The following is a 19778-nucleotide window of genomic DNA, read 5'->3' as shown; positions in this document are numbered from 1 at the left end:
CGCACGTGCCTGTCTTGTCCTGTTTGTTGTAACTAGTCCTTTTGCCAAAGTATAGCGCACCAACCTCAAGATGAAGTGCAAAAGTGCCTGGCAGCGGAGGGCACAACGCTTAACTGCTGCACCACTGCACCAGGAGTGGTGCGGGGACTGCCAGGGGTCTATGAATTTTAAGTAGACAATGACTAATTCTGAATATGTGGGCATGAACCCATGAAGGTGTCGCGTCATACCCTAAAGGGGAAGCTTAAGAGAACCCCCCCGTCCCCAATTTTTTGAATAGCTCGCTACAGGGGCGCACAGTGAGTGCACACTAACCTCCAACAGAACTTGCCGGCTGCAGAAGTGGTGCGTGTGAAAAAAAAAAACCCTGTAAAAGACAAGTGTGCATTATACGCAAGCGGGGTCTTCATAAGAGGATATACCAGTTGCTTCACCGAAGCCAGCAACTAAGTTTTAAAATTGGCTTCTTGAGGTACAACGAATGGAGAATGGAGGAGAATGGCGCGGCGTAAGAAAAGCAGTTTAGTGGACATCAGAAAATGGGTGAATCACGTTAACTAGTAAGGTGTTTAACTAATTTCTAACATAACAGCTTGTTTTTCACCTGATATAGTCGGGCAGCTGGTTTCAATTTGAGGATCGTGTGTCCCCCGTCTGTGCTGGAGCAGGAGCAGCGAGCTTCCCAGCGCGAGTGGGACAGAGGTGACCGCGTGGCACGTTACGGTGCGTGCTCCGCGCTGTTTTTGAAAGGCGCGCGAAATGGCCAAAATTTGTTTAGACACAGCGCCAACGGGAATTTTTTTTCTCGAAATTTTGAATACAGATATGGTGGTTGCTAATGCCAGCTACAAATATCTAATTGCTATAAGGTGCCACCCGCCTCGGTGGCTCAGTGGTTAGGGCGCTCGGCTACTGATCCGGAGCTCCCGGGTTCGAACCCGACCGCGGCGGCTGCGTTTTTATGGAGGCAAAACGCTAAGGCGCCCGTGTGCAGTGCGACGTCAGTGCACGTTAAAGATCCCCAGGTGGTCTAAATTATTCCGGAGCCCTCCACTACGGCACCTCTGTCTTCCTTTCTTCTTTCACTCCCTCCTTTATCCCTTACCTTACGGCGCGGTTCAGGTGTCCAACGATATATGGGATAGATACTGCCCGGTTTCCTTTCCCCCAAAACCAATTATTATTATTATTATTATTATTATTATTATTATTATTATTATTATTATTATTATTATTATTATTATAAGGTGCCCTAGTATGATAGGCAGAGATTTAACCATTAGTTATGATTTCACCATCTTGCTAGTTTGCGTCATTCACCTGATCCGCGGTGTCCGCCAATACTGGTGTTCCTATGGAGCATAATCTCACTTTGAAAAATTACTCGCGGGGTTAGCAGAAGCACCCCGTGCATTCAGTAACATACCGTTTTTGGCGGTGTGGTGAGAGTTGAAACCCAGCTATTGATTTTTAACGCGTTAATATATTTCGAATGAGTGAGGTGTGTTTCTGAAGTCAACGCAAAGAATTTCGGGAAAATCGTCTTCCGGTTCTAGTTTTCTCCATTTATTTGCCTGTTGCAATGCAGACTCCGTGCATGCCGGCATGGTTTATTCACAAAGCTATTTGCGCAGAGATATCGGCGCAGAAACTGAAAATCCTTTAAGACAGGCGTGTTCTCTCGTAGTATGCTGGAGTAGGCCATGGCTGTTCATTGCATGCGCTGCAGTCGTGCGCTCGAACTAGTCGAACTAATCCTTCGTTATATACTGATTTTATTTTTTTCACCGCACTGCGAAGCGCTGAAACCAGTACAGTGGAGCAGGCGATAGATGTGTTTTCCTCACAGCGTCAGTGGGCAAGCAAACGACCCATACATGCCACTGTGCACACTGCTCATCTCAGTACATTCTTCGTCATACTCAAAGAAAGCCTCGTACCATTTTCATGATTTTGGTTGCACTTCGCAAGAAAACACGTCACGAAGCAGGATAGAGTCGACGTCGCGTTAGCCTTGCGATGATGCAGTGCAATCAGCAATGACGGAGCCATTGAATCCGGTAGAGTAACGCCACACTGCTTAATACGCGCCGCGGTGTGCCAAGCTGAAAGGCGCTTGAGGTATTTTGCGTGGGCGTCAAACAACGGTTGGCTATCGCACATCGGCGCTTAGGCAAGCGGCTCAATGTGCGAAGCACTGCCAAGATGAGCCTTCGCACCCCAATGCGATGGCATGGCCTCCGAGATCACCGACACCGCACGTTTATTTTGCAAAACATAGGAAAGTGCGGGGCTTCATCGAGTCTGTAGTCACCTCGTTCGCCGCCAGATGCCGCCACCTACGGCGCGCCTCCTCCAAACCTCTGGTTCACGCTCCTCTCGTATCGACCCGGAAATTCTCCACTCCTCACATTCCTGCGCATCCCGCAGCTCTCCCGCAGAGAAAAAAAAAGCTCTTCTCCGTCGCTTTCGGTTCTGAGTAACGTCTCCCCGTATCCTCCATGTCTGATACGGCTTAAGGTAACAAGGACTACAAGTACATCACCAAAGCCACGCCTGTATCCACGTAGGCGCTCGTCGTCGTCTGCTGCCGTCCCACGGTCGCCTGCTGAACGCATACTCTCGCCCCCATCGTCCTGTCGTCTGTGGCAACGTTTCGCGTCGCTCGGGCCATGAACATGGCCAACGAGTGCGGCGCGACGACTCGACCCGCGGCAGCGCCGGGCGGATTGGCGACGACCACGGCCATGGGACCACCCGGCGGCAACTCGTCCAACAACAACAATAACAAGGACAACAACCACAGCAACGGCGCCGGGGCAGTGGACACCGTGCAGAGCGGCATGCCCTTCGACACGGCCAAGGCGAAGATCTACGAAACCAAGCGGCACAAGAAAATTGTGCGCCTCATGACGGTCATGGCGTACGTGCTGTCAGTGTCGCTGGCGGCCATGGTGCTGTCGCTGTACTACGTCTTCCTCTGGGACCCCAACATGCGGTCGGAACCGGTTCCGGCGGTCGTGGACCGCGATGCTGGCAGGGTAAACACGGCATTCACTTCCTCCACAGCCACAAACGAAACCGACTGCGCGGAACTGGCTGCAGCTTCTGCGTCCAGGAAGGTTGCAGCCCGAGTGCAGAGCACGTCAACGACAACAACGGCATCGACGACCAACGAACCTCCCCCTAGTTCTGTCGTGGACATGACGACAGGCTACGGCGCTGTGGAGACGCCTTCGGAGATGTCTCTAGCCGAACTGAATGTAGCCGAGAACGTGACGGATGCGTGGATCGGAGAAGCCGATGATTCCACAACGTTCGCCTCAACAGCTGACGTCCAGGAGGTGGACAGGTCTACCCCGTCAGTCGAGAGATGAGGGGACCATGGTGAGCTTATGTTTTCTGGTGGTGCTCCTCTTCATGATAGGGATTCAGCAGGCTACGATGCTTATTTTCTTGACTAGGATTCAGGAGGTCAAGGAACTGCGCGGCACCAATTCAAAACATTGTAAAATATGACACAAGAATGTCTACTTACTGCGCTCACTGCAAAGCCTTCAGTCATGGATATGAGGTGGCTGAGCAGAGAGGCGGCGAACTCTATTTTTTTAAAGGAAAAGAATCTCTAGTGTGATGGCGCGAAGAAAAGTTAGAATATTCTGTGTGGCGCAAGTGAATTGCAGTCTGATAAGCTTGCGGGTTATTTCTACTATGGTGTTTTGTGCACGTAGTAAGTATTTGCGCTGCACAGTCGATTTGGCTTTAAAAAAATGATATTTATCCATTATAAGAAACATAAAGTTCGACGGCTGGAAACTGCAGGTGCCTTGCGAACCAGGCCATGTAGCGTTGACTGTGCTTGTCTGACATTTGACAACGATGTATTCTCACTGTATACTCTCGGCGTAAAAATATGGGAGATAGAAGTATTGCCGATTATGTCGTTGCCATTTTAGTTTGACAAATGGAACATACTGACCATGGCAGATTGGCCAAGACTCGAGCGGTGATCTATCGATGTTCAAGGATGTTTTATAAAAAAAAAATTAAAAAACAGGATAACATTTGTTTTACACAACCGCGAATCTTTGGCGCTTGGCCGTCTTTTGTGCCGCGTTTGTTTTGTCGTCCTTGTCCCGGTGGTTACCGGTTTAGCGCTAACCTTAAATCTTCTTACAACATCAACAAGACCTGTTCAAAGCCTCAGTGATTAGAATTTTTTCCTGAAATCCATATGACCCGAATTTCTTGAAATTAAATCGAATAGTTGGAAGGTTTATGGGATTTTAGATCCCAAAACGACTCAGGCTATGAGGGACGCCGTAGTGGAAAGCCCTGGATAATTTCGACCGCCGGGGGTTGTTTAACGTGCACTTGACATCGCACAGTGCACGGGCTTCTATGCCATTTCGCCTCCATCGAAATGCGACCGCCGCGGCCGAGATCGAACTCGCGAATTTCAGGTCATCAGCCGAGCACCATAACCACTGATCCACCGCGGCGGCTGATAAATCGAAAGCCCACACTCTATAAAACGACTACGACATTTCTACCATGGGTTGAAAATCACCTCTGCCGAAGCAGAGCACAGGATTATTGCACTTGAACTGATGCAAAAGGAAGCCAATTGACATAGGTCGTTTTCAGCTCGCGTGTGTGACGGCCACTCTAGCAGGTGCATGCATGTAGTACGTTAGATTTTATAAGTCATTGCAATGGTTACTCAACCATTAAGGAAAAGTTTGTGTTTCCAGTTACATGGCATATAAAACTCCTTTGCTTTCTTTGCTGAGAGAGGGCCTTGCTTGAAACGCTTGACGACTTTTTATTTTCAGGGACAGACTGGCCTTCGAGGTGGCATCATACCACGCAAGTCATCATCCACTTCCACGTCCGTTTCCAGGCCTGCACGCAAAATGGACGAGACTTGCAGCGCCACAGAGCAGATACATTCGGCGTTCGCGTCTTTCGCTGGCGCATTCCTTTTATCGGCACGTATCACATGGTTAATCCAACACCAATTGCATGGTCATGAAACTTACAACAGTTTCACATTGGGGCGGAAATGCTACTACGAGAGGGCACTAGTGTAAGTGAGACGCAATTGAGCTGCCGTCCTGCCGTAAAGAATTAACCCTCTTCAACGAGGACACACATTGCTGTCATGAAGAAAGAGCTAGGTTAATAAATTTGAACGTAGAGTGGATTGCGTGAAGCTAACATGAGCCTCTGACTCTCATATACTGAGACGCGTATCAAATCTTTCCTCTTTATTTTACTGTAAGTTCTTCGTGCTCTCACTCTTCTATCCCCACGCGGTTGTGAAGCTGGCCCAGTTGGTCACAGTCAACTGGCGCCGGTCTGGGCTGTGCTCTTTAATCGCCGCGGCTCAATTACTGCAGGCAGGCGACATATGAAGCTCTCTATAGTGGCACGCAGAAGTTTCATGACCGGTACAAAAGCATCAGAGGATCTTGTCGATAGCCATCCACATACCCAGCTGCAATGGGCCCAGCGTGTGCACATTGCATTCACTACAGAGTAACACACTATCTTGAAAAGCTGATGTCGCTTCTCAGTCATCCTTTCCTGGTGTTTTCGCTTAAATCTCGGAACTTGCCAATATTTCAGCCAGAATCGCCAAGTGCTTCACTTCGGGCAACGCTTGTGTAATTTAGAACTTGTTCATGTAGTTGATGTTTGCTCATTCAAATGAATCATGCGAAAATGGGAGCATATGCTCAGCTCAGTCAACGCAGAACGACAGTTCTTTCTCCTCTTCAGCCATTCGCTGACGTCCGAGAAATGAAATCTCGTAAAGCTTGCGAATATCTCGATTTTACAAAACTCTACGCTGTACCACTTCGTTAAATGGAAACTTAACGTTGAGCAGAATTTAACCTTGATGTTTAGGTTTTTGTTCTTGCAGTGATCCTTTGCTCTCCAGCCGTTCAGGTTTCAAGATGAACATTTAGGTTTTTTCATCACATTCATGCGAATTGCTAAAGTGTGACTCCACCACACTTTTACAGCAAGAACTCGCTCCGTATCAAAAGACTGACCACAAAGAAAGCCTTACAAGCTCCCACAGAAACCTAAACGGCTCTGAATTTATTCGGTAGCGGAAAAGCAAATACCGAAGAAAGAGCTGCCTTAAACTGTCCGACGATATATGAGACAGATACAGCGCCATTCCCGTTCCCCCAAAACCAATTATTATTATTATTATGATTATTATTATTAAACTGGCAGCTTCGGCGTGATGACGTTTTTACGGCACGCTAAAACAAACGTGAGGGGTATAGTTGAGATGTTATGAAATGCGAACACTAGTCCGCATGGTTTCTGGCACTCGATGCACAACCTGCATATAAACCATTGAAGGAACACACATTCAGCATCACGTAAGGCACGTCCGTCTTTAGCACGAACTTCCTCCTGCAGAAGAATAAAAAGGAAATGAGTGGGATAGTTTACATGATTTCATGTCTTGAGTCTTCGTTACCTTCTTGAGTTGTTCTCCTCGTAAATGACTTGGATAGTTTACATTGTTTCATGTCTTGAGTCCTCGTTTTTAGCTAGAATTCTTGTCCTCGTGTATATTTACTCGAGCATAAAGGACGATTCGTCTAGGTACGCCTGCTCTGTCTTCATGTTACACACAGTGCACGAGGCCTGCGTTGTTCGCATTCCTGCACATCTTGAACGCACAAGGCGGTGCGAGAGATTAAGCCTAATCGAGAAGATAAATCCCTTTGTTTTCGTAGCTTCGCAATTACAAGCCTGCGAATGACAGCAGCACTGCGTTGGTTGCATGGACGAGTGCGGACTGCATAACGTGGTTCTAATATCCCCATGCACTTAATGCAAACAAAAGTTAGTCGTCCTGTAACTTTCCCGACTGAGCTTAATATTGATGCCCAGGTTGCAGCTGATTCATGACTTGCGAAACTGCGATTACGCAGATGAGCTGCATCTCGGAAATACAAATCGAGCGATCGCTTCCCAAGAAAACGGTAGATTTTTTCCTGGAACATCTTGTTGCGGGCAGCAGCCAGAAACTGCGCATCTGGGGCCCACTGCCTGCCGCAGGCCCAGAACAGAAACACTCACGAGGAGCGGTTCGAACGTTTTCGGCAGCTGCTGCCTTCCACCCACGCGAGGATTTCTTTGTTGTTTTCTTTTCGCCGACCCCAATATTTACACTAGACGAACGCGGGAGCGTTCTCTCGAACCGAAGCCTAAGCGTCCTTGAGGAGCTGGGGTTTATTTTTGGCGCTGATGAAGAGAAAAAAGAAAATTGCAAGAAAAACACTAGAAACAGAAAGAAAGAGAGAAAGAAATTAAAAAGGAAGAAAGAAAGAGAAAGAAAGAAAGAAAGGAACGGTAGGAAGGAAGAAAGAGGGGAAGAAAGAAAGACTTAGGCAAGATTCCGTGACTTAGCCGCAGCTTACGCTCACAACGACGCTGCGTTTGCAGGGGCGGATTCAAAGAGGGTGCAATGGCGGTGGAGGCAACCGCACCTCGTAGTGAGAGAATTTGAGTTGAAAAGCGGACTGACCCCCATTTTTTTCCTAACAGTAATAAATGATAAGAATGTACATATTGCACTACACAGGTCACAAAGCGGTGCTGGAAAGAGCCGTGGGCGTGCAATTTCGTGCATAAGTGACTGCTGACGGCAGCATTCACCAAGCTTCAAATTGTAGGGGGTTTTTTATTGATATGCGTTTCAGAGCTGGTATTCAGAATAAGGGCGTGGATGAGTGAGACAGAAAGTCAGCGATTGAGCAATTCAATCGAAACTGTTGATTCATTGAATCGTTGAAGGTGTCAACCGGTTAACACGTTCGACCATCATTACATATAGGCCAGTTTCGGAGCGAGTGGAGCCTGTCTCGGAGTGATTGCAAATGCTTGTACGAAGCGGGACAGTGTGTGAAGGAACAAACGTGTTATACAATCTGTTGTTTACTTCGCTGTACGTGGCATCCCATCAAATGAACGTTGTTACGCTGCCAGGTGCAAATTTGTAGCGCGTCAAAGAGGGACATTTGCAAAGTTATGATCGAATAGATCGTAACTTTTAAAGGAAAGAGTTCTGGTAGGCACAGACAGACGCACTCCTATCCTGTTATCCGAATAGAGATGCACCCTTTCGCCGCTGAGTGTTAACGACGAGACTACATTTTTGAGCGGGCTTTCCGTTCAACAAGTATTAGCACTTAGGAGAGAAGGAAACAGACCACACGCCCCCTAACCTGTTGCTAAAGTCGAGCTATACACCGTCGACTCCCAGCCATGCCATTGTGATAGGAACGCTTTTGTAGCCAAGAAAAAAAGTCAGTCGTACAGTACAGTAATAGTCAACTTGAATGCAAAAAAAAAAGTCAGTAGTACAGTACAGTACCTGTAAAAAAAAGTGCAGTAATAGTCAAATGTAACCGGTTTCTTAGCGTTTCCAGGCACCTCAGGGCAGTTAGTGATTTGCGGTAGTGCTTCTACCCACCGTGGTGGCTCAGTGGTTAAGGCGTTCGGCTACTGATCCGGACTACCCGGGTTCGAATCCAACCGCGGCGGCCGCGTTTCGATGGAGGCGAGACGCTAAGGCGCCCGTGTGCTGCGCGATGTCAGTGCACGTAAGAGATCCCCAGGTGGTCGAAATTATTCCGGAGCCCTCCACTACGGTACTACTTCTCTCTTCCTTTCTTCTTTCACTCCCTCCTTTATCCCTTCCCTTACGGCGCGGTTCAGGTGTCCAACGATATATGAGACTATATATGATATATGATATGATATATATGATATATGATATATAGACTATAACGATATATGATATATGAGACTGCGCCATTTCCTTCCCCCCAAAACAATTTATTATTAATATTATCATAGTGCTTCTGCATGAAGCGCAGTGTCGTAGAGGCCCACCAAAGAAATCGACGTTGGTTCCTAGCAGCCTGCTTGCTGGCATAAATTTGACACCCGTGCACACTCACTTTGGGTTAAAGGAGTAACCGCGTGGGGGGGGGGGGGGGGTACATCTGTTTCGATGTCGAACCATGCAGGTGCCGGTCACATGGTCCTCCTGGCTGATTTGTGCCATTAGGCAGGTGTGCCCACTCACCCATGGCATTGCATAGTAGAGTTAGTGCTCAAAAAGCATTAATGATGCCAATCGGCTTCCGACGTATTGCGTTGTTTATGTTCTCACTGAAGGCGTTTTGAATTCATTTGCTTTTGGTGTACATACCCTCTGATGCTGTGAATAAAAATGTTGCAAAGTTACACCATGCCTTGCTTGATACTCTGTGCGAAGTGCTTGCAGATATTTCAAATGCCTTAAGTTGAATCGTTTGAACTTAAGGCATTGAAATTGGCAACAAGAGGAGTATTCTTTGGCACAACCTCCTTCTCTTTACACTTTACGTTACATATCCTGCTTTGCCAAGCAATGCAGCGACATCAAAAGGGTGTTTATTGTTTTTTCCTAACGAAAAAATAGGAGCCACAAAACGACTGCAGTATTGGCCAGCGCTCTGCCTTCAACACCAGAGTAGGCAAATGACGTTGCTTGGTTTGCTATCGGTCATGAAGTCCAGTGAAGAAAGCGCAAAAGTAGAAACCAGAAAATAATCTTAACAAAATACGCCCTCTGGAACTTAGCGCGGGCGAATAAGCTGTAGAGTAAAAACTGCACAAATAAGCATTAAAATCGTGGTATGCACGTCAAAAACTCCCATGCAAGTTATAGGCAATGAAAAGTGAAACTCTCACACATATCTGGAAAATCTCAGCTGTGCATGGATTATGTTAACCATGTCGCAACATTTCTAACATGATTGGTCAGTGAAACCAACAGCGTACAAAACACTGTGTGGTGCTAATCTGAGTGAAACATGCGTTGACCGGTTATGTCCGCATAATTTAGCGCCCATCGTTCTTATGTCACAAGACACGCTGCTTGTAAAGCCTTTTCTAATTATTAACCATACGGCAGAGTTCCAGCCATGAGAAGGATGCTTCTGGCGAAGCAAAAGAACAAGCAAACAAAAAGAGAAATTGTAGCCGCGTACAAATATTATGCTGTCCTTGGGGTCATGATTATAATGTTTCGAGTGCATTCTGTCGCAACTGCAACTTGAAGATTCCATGCTGCATACGAGAACAGAATGATGTTCATCACCTCCAGTATTGCCATTAATTCCTGACACAGCAGTTTCGGCATTACCACCGACTTTCGTGCATTATTAACACGTTATGGAGCATTCTTCGTTAACAAATCGATGCACTAAATTCTAATGTGATTTCAACTTACTAGTATCTGCAGCAAAAAGAAAAAGAAAACGCTTGCTATTTGCTTTTGCAGTCGGTTACAAAAGGCAACTATAACCTGGGCGTTGAAATTTAGCTGGATGTTGGCGCGTATTCTGATGGCGTTGCAGGTGTGGCGATTAACTTTAAATGCGGTTCAAAGCTGTACGTGTATTTTTACTACTAGGGAACGTCTGAGGGGCCGCATTCTATGTAATTTTTATTTTACAAAAAAAAATAACTCGGTTTGCGTACCTACCAATCGTGACGCTCATAAAGGTGTTGAGTCATGATTAGTCGAACCCGCTGCTCATAAGTCTTTAACAATAGGACCTAAAACGCTAGTGCAGCGAAGAGTTCAAGGAAGGTAATAATTAGGATCTACATCTACCTCAGCGCTGCATGTCTGTGAAAGAAAGCTGTGAACCTGTCACAAATCTGTTGCCGTTGGACACAAAAATGGGGCCCCACAGCGAACGAATCGAGTACCGGCGCCTCATTCAAGCACTTGCCCTATCTGCTTAAGTAAGTGGTAACAAGGACGATTCATTCATTCATTCATTCATTCATTCATTCATTCATTCATTCATTCATTCATTCATTCATTCATTCATAATTCTTTATTGACAAGGATGGCTTGATACCTAAAAGGGAAATGGGAGATGTGGGTGATGGTCAGGACACCGGATTCAGACAGGACAACTTAAAGCAAATCACAAAGATAATCAGAACAGATGACAAATGGCGGGGAGAGCTGACTTAACAACATAAAGTCGAAATTATCAAAGTTATTCCAGTGGTTGCGAGGAATCATGCGAGGTGGAGTGATAATGACAAAAAAAAACAGTAAATACAACTAACAATCTCTAAGGCGGCGGTGAATTTTTCTTCAAGTAGGAAGATTTGAGAACTCTGTCACTTTGCAGAAGTATTGGTGCGCTCCCGTAAGTGGGAATTCAAAATATTTCTATTCTGAATTACATTCCAGTAAGGGTGCCATCTTTTGATAGGCTAACAACAACAACAAAAACATAAGGGTGTCACCCCCTGAACAGTGCGGCCAATAATCTGAGCTGAGGAATTTCAGTATAGCGGTGCTTAAAAAGTAGCGCACCTGCACCTTTTGCGTCTCATGACACGAAGAATGCGCTCTAGTGGCTTCTTGAGAGAACTGTTCATTACGATCCTGCGTCGCCGGGCTCTGTATGTAATCCACACTATTCACAGTTTGCACTACATATGCAGCGGCAACACAATGGCTCATCCGCTGAGGACGGTAAGAGATACTGGACAAAGACAACGAGTGCGGTTCGCAGGGACAAGACAATAAAGAATGCATCGCAAGAGAAAAAAAAAGTGTTGTCGTTTCAACGTCTCCAGTTATTTTTTCTTTCTTTATCTACACAGCGTTCTATGTCCTCACTGGGGGGCAGAGCCGTCACACAAAGGGGGCGATAGCGAGAACCGGACGCAAGTGCACTTTGGCACTAGGCGGGGATCGCGCAAGAGATGCCCTTGGCGTCTGGGGCGTCCGCGGTGGAGGCGCCGTGTGCTGCAGCTATAATTAGACCCGGAACCCTAAATGACGCAACTTCGTGCTACCTGATTCCACAGACGCCAGGAGCGGTGCTTTGGCGCTGGACTCCGTCGGCGCCGTGGCTTAGTTGGTTAAAGCGCCTGTCTAGTAAACAGGAGATCGTGAGTTCGAATCTCACCGGTGCCTGACTCCTCATGGGTGGTTCGCTTTTTTTTTCGCTTCGATGAGAAGCACTAACAAATATCTGCAAAAGTGTTAAACGGTGACCATATTTCTTTTCTTTTATCATTTGTAGCAGAATTGGACATAATAATAATAATTGGTTTTTTGGGGGAAAGGAAATAGCGCAGTATCTGTCTCATATATCGTTGGACACCTGAACCGCGCCGTAAGGGAAGGAATAAAGGAGGAAGTGAAAGAAGAAAGGAAGAGGTGCCGTAGTGGAGGGCTCCGGGATAATTTCGACCACCTGGGGATCTTTAACGTGCACGGACAGTGCACAGCACACGGGCGCCTTAGCGTTTTTCCTCCATAAAAACGCAGCCGCCGCTTTCGTGCTTGTCTCCGTCGGCGCCGTGGCTTAGTTGGTTAAAGCGCCTGTCTAGTAAACAGGAGATCGTGAGTTCGAATCTCACCGGTGCCTGGCCTTTTTTTTCTGCGTTTCTGGGTCCAACAAGACCTTTGCAAATGCCCTCATTTTCGGCTTTCCTCTTTCACCCTCTACAATAAATTCATGGCCCTTGCTCACAGTCACTTAATTGACCCTCTCTGACACACCTCACATACAGCAGCTTTAACACTCAGCTTGTCGTTCTTCTTGCCGATATATGCCGATGTTACTGTGGCGCACAAAACGCGAACCGTTGTACATTGCGTCCGCTTTCGACTGTTTCCAGCCGCTTGGATCCTTTAAGCTTAGCTCTTCGAAGTTCTCACAAACTAACGATGCACTCAAGAAATAAGAAAGGTACTGCGCTCAAGCTGTAGCCTATCACTGGCAGCAGTTGGGTAAGTATGGCACTTCCATTGGCAGCGGATAAAATGAACTGTGCCGGGAGAATCCAGTCCGGGAGCAGCACAGGAAACTTTTCACGAAGCCCTAAGTATATAGCCAATCAGAGGCGAGTGCCAGGAGAATTGCAGCCATAAAATTCTCCCAGGCGCCAGTAGAAGAGAGACTGCTGCAACTCATCGGGCGAACCGGCCCATAGATTCTCATTTCGCGAGCTTGGAGGGTGCCGTTCGAAAACCTAGTCCACTACACACGTATACAAGCGGGAAATTTATGCCGCTGATTGACGGAATGGTCGGGATGTACAAAGTGCCTACACTTTACTTTCTAATTCTTTGTTTGAGGACAAAACACTGAGACTCTGAAAGCCGCTGAATCCATTTTTGAAAGACTATTTTTGAACATAAGGACCTTTCCATCAGGCGAGGAGGATGTAGAAACGCCTGTTGCAAATTGTTTCCGCTGCCGCTTCCACCGTGCTAGCGCCATGTGCACACAACAGCCCAGCGAGCAATGCGGCGACGCCCAGGGAGTCCTAGATAGAAGGGTCCATATATATCTCCTGGACCTCGAGGCTTTGGAATGGATTTGCATTTTGGCTGCAGCGCCAGTAAGCACCGAGAAGCGTGAGAAGCAGGAAGCAACCGCAGCGCGCTGAAGCCGGCTGTCACGGGCGAGCGCTCAAGAGGCGACAAGAAGCTCGTACTAAACTATTGTGCAAAGGATTTATTGGAAAATCTCTGGCGTAAAAGAGGAATTTCTGGCCTAAAAGAGGAAAATTTGGTCCAACAGAGAAAACCAAATTGCTAAAGCCGTTTGCTCTCTTGGGGTAGACACTGAAGGCCTCGACGCGCCACCTCGCGTCGCGGACAGGGACCGATGAAGGCGGCAGCTCTTTATTCCACGTCGGCAGTAACTCTTTTTGGTTACAGGCGCGAAAACAGACACAACACAAGGTAGAAAGAAGGGACGTCCTGTCTTTCTACCTTGTGTTGTGTCTGAGATGTAACAGTTACCAACTTGCCCCGCAAGGCGTTCTTTTAGGCAGTAACTCGGAGCTGGCGTACTGGAGCCCTCGCAACGGCGACGACGGTCCGGAAGACGCAGGTCTCTGCGTGTCCCAGAGGCGCTGACTAGGGGCCCTCAATGCATTGACGGGAAGCAGCAGAGTCGAAACCGTTAGTGTTCACGCCCAGTAGGTCGGCTTCGGGAACGAAGCCCGCTTGCCGCGTTGCACCACCTGCGATTAGACCGTTACTCTGCCAATGTGCCAAGTCGTTGTGCCATGTCGATTTTACTCTTTTACAATTCTTCTTTCGCCTTTCTCTTCTGAGAACATTTCACAAGTCTCCTTGGTTTCTGTTTCTAGTATTTCTTATTTAATACAACCTTGTGCGCTAATAACTCATGACCGGAGGAAATACGCTACACACTATACACTCGAAGAGAAAAAGTGAAAGGCTTAGATACAAACGTACAGATGAAATACGTAAGGAACAAGAAATGCAGCGGAAGAAGAAGCGAAGTAGACAGACGGAGAAAATATTTTAGAGAAAGAAAAAGCAACTGTGCACACAACAAAAGAACCGGAGTGACGTCCACCGTGCCTGGTCAAGAGGCACCTTTGAAAGTTTGCAAAAGTTGCTAGGAGGCCGATTTGTGTTTGAATTGCACAGGTACAGGTAAAAAAAAATGATTTGCAATTAATGAGAGAATGAGCAATTCGGATGAAATTGTTGGGCAGTTTGTCAAGTAATGACAAATAACTGGGCATTCGACTAAACGTGCATAAAGAAAAAAATATGGCGAATTCTATGAAAATGTAAAAGGAATCACTCTTAACCCATAGTGGTATTACCGAGAGGTTTGCGGAGAGGAAAGTATTTGCGGATAGTAAAAATATTGCGCACACAAAAGTAAAGCTTGCTGTCAGGACTATCACAGTAACTCCAGTGTAGGTGCAATAAGCGTGAAACGTACATGTGCGAATTTGGGGAAGTTCCCGGGTTCGAACCCGACCGCGGCGGCTGCGTTTTTATGGAGGAAAAACGCTAAGGCGCCCGTGTGCTGTGCGATGTCAGTGCACGTTAAAGATCCCCAGGCGGTCGAAATTATCCCGGAGCCCTCCACTACGGCACCTCTTCTTCCTTTCTTCTTTCACTCCCTCCTTTATTCCTTCCCTTACGGCGCGGTTCAGGTGTCCAACGATATATGAGACAGATACTGCGCCATTTCCTTTCCCCAAAAACCAATTATTATTATTATTATTTGGGGAAGTTCAGATAAACTGAAGTGTGTGGCCGTAACTAAGGGCACTAACTGCAGCTGGATTGGTTGAAACTAGTGCAACATGGGTGACTGATAGCAACACGACTAGGCAAGACAGAGAAAAGTGAGAAAAGTATTTATACTGAATGAAGAGTGAACAGACCAAGTGTTACGGTGCGCCATCAACTGTAGTAGATTCATGACATCGGCTTGCAAGTAGACAAAGCTCTTCTGGAGGCAGGAGCCATTACACGTGAGGCAGGAATAGAATATCTTGCGTGGCCCATGGATACTGGACTGTGCCAGAGATCCGAGCCCGCATTTGAGAGGCTTAAGTCGGCGTGTCTTCAAAGACATGCCGCGTAAGGGACATAAGGGAGTAAAAAACATGCCTCTAAGGGAGTAAAAGGAAGGAAGCCGTCATTTAGAACACTCCTTTTATAAAAGGGTGTGCGCTAGAGGACAGCTTACTCGCTTTCCACTCCTTTCTGACGCGCTCTAGACTTCCCGTACTGTCGGGAGCGAAAATGGCGTATACCACGCGAGCTTCGATTCAATTGCGCTTACCGTCCTATTCCTTGTATCAAGACCGCAAAAGAATGGGGGAGGGCGCTTCCGTCTGCAGCCATGTCCCTCACCTCGCTACGGTGAGGCCAGACATCCGACCTCGGTCTTTCTGAATCGGCTCACTGCTGTCCCTGTCCAAAGGAGAGCCCAAGCCGACATTTGCAAAGTTAAAAAGGAACCTTCGCAAAAGGCAATCATGGACTGACACGAATCAACATTGCAAACCGACAGGACGGAAGAGGCTGTGTTTTTCTCTGCCATTCCGTCTGTTACCGCTGTTCAGTCGCTTCCACCAACATGCACCAACCAGTCAGACTAAGCCCTCCTCTTGCAACCATGGATGTCGTGAGCATTCCGAAGGCGTCCGAAGGTCACACTGTACACTAGCTGTGCTGTCGGGACTTCGAAAAACCTACATCCTCAACCTCCTTCAGTGGCACATCGTGTTGGTACCGACTCTGGCGGTACCGCTTTCCTCTGCAGTCATGCCAGTCTTCTCGTTTCGATAAGTCGTGGTTCTGCTTATTGAAAACGCAGAAAACTGTACGCTGCGATGCAGTGTATTCAAAACTTCGGACAATACAGCGTTTGTGGCGTGAGGCAGAGGGTGCACGAAATGAACCTTGCACGACCCGCAACTGCCACATCGGGCCATATGTCACTGCAGGCCGAATGCATCAGTACCGCTGGATCAGGTATGAGAATGCTGGAGTGAGCTCATCTGCAAAAAAAAATAAAATGGTGAGAGACTCACAAGCATACCGCAGTTACACAAACTTACCGTGGGAGCAAAATGGGCGCGACTGAAGCCTTCCGCCGCAGGGCAGAAAAAAGTAAAAGCGAATTACCGGCCTTGGCTGCAGCGGAAAACACGATGCGCTGCACACCGTGCAGGCAGCGCCCGTTCTTCGGAGTTGCTGGACGAGGCTGGCGAGAATTTCCGAGCGCCGTTACGGCCACAAACCACATGTCGTTCTTGAGCATGTCCGCACCTGGGCGTTCGGTGGCACGACACGGTGGCTTGATGGCAACGCCGTTCGGAACGAGTTTTCGTTCCGTGACGCAAACGGCAGCGAGTGCGCATATCTTAACCCCCTTGATGCAGCTAGCAAAGCGGGACATATATGCAGATTCCTTGCTGGCTGAATAACTACAGCTGACCTGCCTATAGTGAACTAAGCCTGAAGCTCTATGCATTGCGAATCCTGGCTTACCGCGCTTCCGTCAAGGGACATAAACCCGATGGCGATGGTTCATGAAATCTCCCCTCTATACGCTGCGTGTTGCTTGCTGATTATTATTCAATGACCGCGAAAGGAGCGCGAGTCAACCTTAAATTCGCTATCAGCAGGTTTCACTGACTCGTCACCCTCGCCGCGAGGCTTAGCTCACCTTCGATGCCGATGGCCTAGCTCGGTGTATTCCGCGGCAGTCGTCAGTCGGTCGTGAGCGTAACGGCTCCTACGAGTGCCCGCTGGACGGTGAAGACATCAACCAACTGGCAACGGGCACAAAATCTTGTCTATAAGCACTTCCGCTTGTACAGAGAAAATAAGCTCCGTGACTAGCAGCAAAAAAGTAAGAAACGACCGTCTGACGGTCGCATCTATGGTCGCATATTTTACCCGCGAGTCACCTGCTTGCACATGCGTTTTAGAGTCGGCTGCAGGACTTTTCAGGGGCAGTCTGCGCTGTCGCGCTTATCAGCGATAGAAACCATCCCCTGTGTGCAGGCGCCGGGAGCAGTGACAGTGCAGTTCGCTTAGCCGCTGCTTCCATGGGCAGACGGCGCGTCGCAGCGTTTCCTACGGCCAGACTTTTTTTCGTTTTGTTTTCTTTGTATCCGTCTGGCCCGTCTAGAAGTTATATCAAGACTGCTTTAGACGCTCAAGTTTCGCAATGCATGCGCATGCCACAGCTTGGGCAACGTTTTCCGCGTTTCTCTTATCAGCTGAACTTTCAGCAAGCGGACTGAAATATACTTTTCGCATCCCTTCGTTTCAATTCCAAAACCTAATGGGCTCTAACTTCCGCGCAGTGAACGAAACGCCTTCAATGACCACAGCAGACAGTTGTCCATAATGCACCCATACGGCGAGACAGGGCATATGCTCGATTTTTCTGATTTCTTCAGCCGGCTGTATCGACTGGCTGTGCTGTTAGGTCTTCGTGCATTCCTCTCATTTTCATGCTTGATTACTTCTGCTAACATCTATGTGACCGGTTCAGCTTTGTAAAGAATAAAAATTTGTTATTCACTGCTTTCCAAAGGCGGAACAAAATAACTTGCCGGACGCAAGCCTCGAGTGTGAATTGAAAGGAACCTTGGTCAGTGTACACTACGTGCATTTATACTTAGCCGGAAAGAACAAAGACTTGCTCCGCGTGTTGGTCGTGTCAGGAAAATGCTATCCAGGTCGTAAAATATGAAGGAGGGAGCCATGGAGATATGCAGAGCTTGGCGCCTTTTGCTTGGAACGACGTTACTGCGATCTACTGTACAATTAAGATATATTTTTTTTGCGGATTCGCGCGGTTTCGTGAACCCTTCGGCACGGCGAGTCAGAATCAGTAGGATACGGTATCTCTTTCTCCGCATAAACAATGTGACATATCGAGACGTGCTGGGCTCATACATAATGATTTAATGAGCGCATGATTTCAGATGATGTTATGATAGCTGAAAACCCTGAACGGCACATTTTGGGAAAAATGTCAGAAAAAAAAAACAGTCCATGTTATGAGCGCGGCCATCAGAAGGCAGTGGCAGAAGGTGGCAGAGAGTAGAAGGTGGTGTTAGAAGGTGGCCACCAGGGTGATGGCTTCTGACACGTTGCCACGAAGCCCGGCAAAGTCCAGGAACGAGACAGTCAGGGTGTCCATGACACCTGCGATGAACAGCGTTTTGGCGAAGTCGACCTTTGGGCCCAAACGGTTGACTGCAGCGACCACTGGCCATGGCGACGAAAGAGAGGCCAAGGAGGCATCGTAGAGGGCCATCTCAAGCAGCCAGCGTCGACAACACGCTAGTTGCTTTGCTGTGACGATGTCTTCGCACTCCTGGAAGACGTCGTCGCAGAGACAGCGAAGCATCGCATCGGTCGACAGGACGCCGTTGCAAAGGTCGTTCCTGCGAGTAGTTTTCAGCAGAGTGTCGGAGAACTGTTCTCATCTATACACGCTCGTTGTTCTCTCACCCAATCGATATTCGACTTACATCTCCAAAGACAATTCTTATGTATACTATAATAGGTGAAATGAGTTGCCACGACGTGCAAACATTGCTTGCTTGCCAGTCATACTGAATTCCAAAAGTGTGAACAGCCGATATGAAATTTTCAAGTCGTTTCTGACTTCTTTGATTATAGATCATGACACCCAGCGCTTCGCGCCGTATCTTTTTTTTGCAAATTGCTTAGAAGAAAGACCGAACTCGCTTGTGAATTGGGCCAGATATTCTTTCGATTAGTGCGGACCATTAGATATCGTTAATGAGTTGCAAAGCATGAGTAATATGAAGGAAACGAACACCATTGGCGTTGGAAGCGCCATCTGCCCGAGGCTGATCCGTCTAGTGCTGCCTGCATGCACGAGTGGTCCTCCGTTCTGTAGCCGGCCCAGCGCACAAAATAGCTGCTGCGCTGCGTACAGTAATGCTCACATGATGCGAATGTCAGCACGTAAGCCGATAATTTTACCAAAGCTAACAACTGCTCTTTCGAATTCGTACCTGAAACTGGTTCATCAACCTTGACAAAGAACCTAACAAGGAAGATAATTCAGGAGACAAGAGGCAGCGCGCCCTATGGTCTGCATCAAGAGATACCGTTTCGGCTTGCCTAAGAGCACCTTGTTGACTTGTGAGCGAACAAGGCTTCCGTATAGAAGCCGAAACGTCTTCCTTTAACAGAAGCCAATGATCACAGTTGCCTTTTTTGCATTTAAGTGAGCTTACTACTCGACAGGACGAGATTTTGTCAAACCTTAGAGTTCATGAAGTAAACCAAAATTGATCACGAACGGCAGCGTGTTAAAGAAACGCTTTCTGTAGGCCACCGATGCTAATAATAATAATATTAA

The 19778-nt window shown here is 47.5% G+C and overlaps 1 protein-coding gene and 2 non-coding genes across 3 annotated transcripts; all 3 read left to right on the top strand.

Annotated features, from left to right (window-relative positions):
* The first annotated feature begins 2451 nt into the window (after positions 1-2451).
* On the top strand, positions 2452-7318 carry inaF-D (trp-interacting inaF-D). The gene is made up of 2 exons (XM_077665933.1): positions 2452-3387; positions 4836-7318. The coding sequence occupies exon 1, from the start codon at positions 2673-2675 to the stop codon at positions 3375-3377; it is 705 nt and encodes a 234-aa protein (XP_077522059.1). The 5' UTR covers positions 2452-2672; the 3' UTR covers positions 3378-3387; positions 4836-7318.
* A 4645-nt stretch (positions 7319-11963) lies between these two features.
* On the top strand, positions 11964-12037 carry TRNAT-AGU (transfer RNA threonine (anticodon AGU)). The gene has a single exon. It is a non-coding gene; the product is annotated as a tRNA-Thr (tRNA).
* A 383-nt stretch (positions 12038-12420) lies between these two features.
* Positions 12421-12494, top strand: TRNAT-AGU (transfer RNA threonine (anticodon AGU)). The gene has a single exon. It is a non-coding gene; the product is annotated as a tRNA-Thr (tRNA).
* The last annotated feature ends 7284 nt before the right edge of the window (positions 12495-19778 follow it).

Source organism: Amblyomma americanum, chromosome 5 (assembly GCF_052857255.1).
Source record: "Amblyomma americanum isolate KBUSLIRL-KWMA chromosome 5, ASM5285725v1, whole genome shotgun sequence".
NCBI lineage: Eukaryota > Metazoa > Arthropoda > Arachnida > Ixodida > Ixodidae > Amblyomma > Amblyomma americanum.
The sequence above is the reverse complement of the archived record's forward strand: the minus strand, read 5'-3'. Positions and strand labels throughout refer to the sequence as shown.

Excerpts from the sequence above, each read along its gene's own strand:
- inaF-D (XM_077665933.1), top strand. The coding sequence starts at position 2,673 with ATGAACATGGCCAACGAGTGCGGCGCGACGACTCGACCCGCGGCAGCG.